Source organism: Aphanomyces invadans (genome assembly GCF_000520115.1).
Source record: "Aphanomyces invadans strain NJM9701 unplaced genomic scaffold supercont1.337, whole genome shotgun sequence".
Taxonomy (NCBI): Eukaryota; Oomycota; class Saprolegniomycetes; order Saprolegniales; family Verrucalvaceae; genus Aphanomyces; species Aphanomyces invadans.
The window spans coordinates 380-2,183 of NW_008580482.1; the positions used below are offsets into that span (position 1 = coordinate 380).

General features: G+C 46.7%; 2 protein-coding genes across 2 annotated transcripts; one reads left to right on the forward strand and one right to left on the reverse strand.

Annotated features, from left to right (window-relative positions):
- Positions 1 to 256: 256 nt before the first annotated feature.
- On the forward strand, positions 257 to 677 carry H310_15318 (hypothetical protein; the record flags this gene model as incomplete). The annotated part of the gene is made up of 1 exon (XM_008883303.1): positions 257 to 677. A coding segment is annotated over one exon (421 nt), but the record flags the coding sequence as incomplete, so codon positions are not given.
- A 233-nt stretch (positions 678 to 910) lies between these two features.
- Positions 911 to 1,594, reverse strand: H310_15319 (hypothetical protein; the record flags this gene model as incomplete). The annotated part of the gene is made up of 1 exon (XM_008883304.1): positions 911 to 1,594. The coding sequence occupies one exon, from the start codon at positions 1,592 to 1,594 to the stop codon at positions 911 to 913; it is 684 nt and encodes a 227-aa protein (XP_008881526.1).
- Positions 1,595 to 1,804: the final 210 nt, after the last annotated feature.

The following is a 1,804-nucleotide window of genomic DNA, read 5'->3' on the forward strand; positions in this document are numbered from 1 at the left end:
GAGGAGCGCAAACGTGCCCATCGTGATGAGGCAATGTGTATCGTCTTAGGACGCTTGGCCTTCCCAACTCGACTCCATGACATGTCAAAAACGTTTGGTCGTTCTCGCACAGCACTCTGCGATATTTTCCTTCATGTCATTGGCATCCTTTATGATCTTTGGGGCAATCTACTTTACTTCAACCTACGACTTGTGAGAAAAAACATGGAGAGGTACTGGAAAAATGTTGACAATATTTATTGATATGTCTCGTTAGATATTGCAATGCTGTCGCCCGTAAAGGATCTCCTTTGGGAAATGTGTATGGATTTATTGATGGCACGAAAATTCAGACTTGCCGAATTGAGTCCTCTGGCGATGGCAGAAATTTGCAGCGCCAAATATACAGTGGCCACAAGAGATTTCATTGTTTGAACTACCAGGCAGTCACCTGTCCTGACGGTATTTGTGTCCATTTTTTTGGGCCCATGGAAGGGCGTCGTCACGACGCTACAATGCTCCGCCACAGTCAACTACTTCCATTTCTTCATCGACACCGTGAATTGTTTTTGTCCAAATTCATTTATGGCGACCCTGCTTACGGTATTGTTGATTATCTTTTGTCGGGCTACAAAGGCAACAATATTGGTCCACTGAAGCAGGAGTTCAACAAGTGGATGAGCCGTGTTCGCCAATCCGTGGAGTGGAACTTCAAGATTTTGAAGACCCTTTGGTCATTTATCACGTTCAAAATGCTTTCCAAGATCCAACTATCCCCCGTCGCAAAAATTGTTTCCATTGCAATGCTACTTACGAATTGCCATTGTTGCCATTTTCGTGGAAATCAAATCAGCCAATTTTTTGATCTCGATCCTCCAACACTCAAAGAATATTTGGACACACTCGAAGTTGTTGTCATTTAACATGAACTTTATTGCAATTTGTTTACCATGGCATTCATGATTTTAAGCATAGCCTCTTGTTGTTTCAAGGTCGATTCATGCTGTTGACGCATTTGTTCAGTGAGAACCTGGCGGTCCTTTTCGCGCTCTTCCATTTCGCGATTGAACTTTTCTCTTTGGAATGTGAGCTCTGAAACAGACTGTTCGTGCAGCATTGAGATCACTTTCATGATCTTACCACCCCCAGAAGTAGTTGTTGCATCGTCTTCGTTTACGCCCCGCTTTCGCTTACCAAGGGATTGCATCGCCTCGTCACGCACCACCAAACCCAATTGCTCGTTGGCCTCCATGGCCTTCTTTGTTTCTGCAGCACGTGCTGCTTCTTCCTCTTTTGCGTCCTCGAATGCGGCCAGCAAGTCGTCCAACAGCGTCACTTTCTCTGTCACTTCTTCTGACACCCCAGACGCTTGCTCAGCTTCCTTGTTCCTCTTCTTGTGAGCATCGAGGAGGGCTGCAAAGCGGTTGTTGGCCTTTTTTGCATCGAAATCGGGACGAGAGAAGTTCTCGTCGGCCGCAAGCGCCTGCGCCACCGACGCCCACTTGTCCATTATGAGCCCGTGACGGGCCAGAAAGGGCATTTCATATGCTACTTGACGAAGGAGCATAAGGTCCTCCTCGTCGGTGTAGTTTCGCCGCTTGGGCTTGGTCGACATGTACTCTTAGGCAACTTCTGCGGAATGGAATCGTTCCATAAAACTCCTCCAGTATGCAGAATATCAATCGGCTTCTGCAGGTTCCATAACAAGTTTCAAAGGGAGACTTCTTGTTTTGTCAACAGCTGGCACTTGGCGGTATGGATAAGGACTGGAATGACTTGCGAAATCTCTCTAATGTCGCAGGTGGCGGAGACATCCATGGCCATA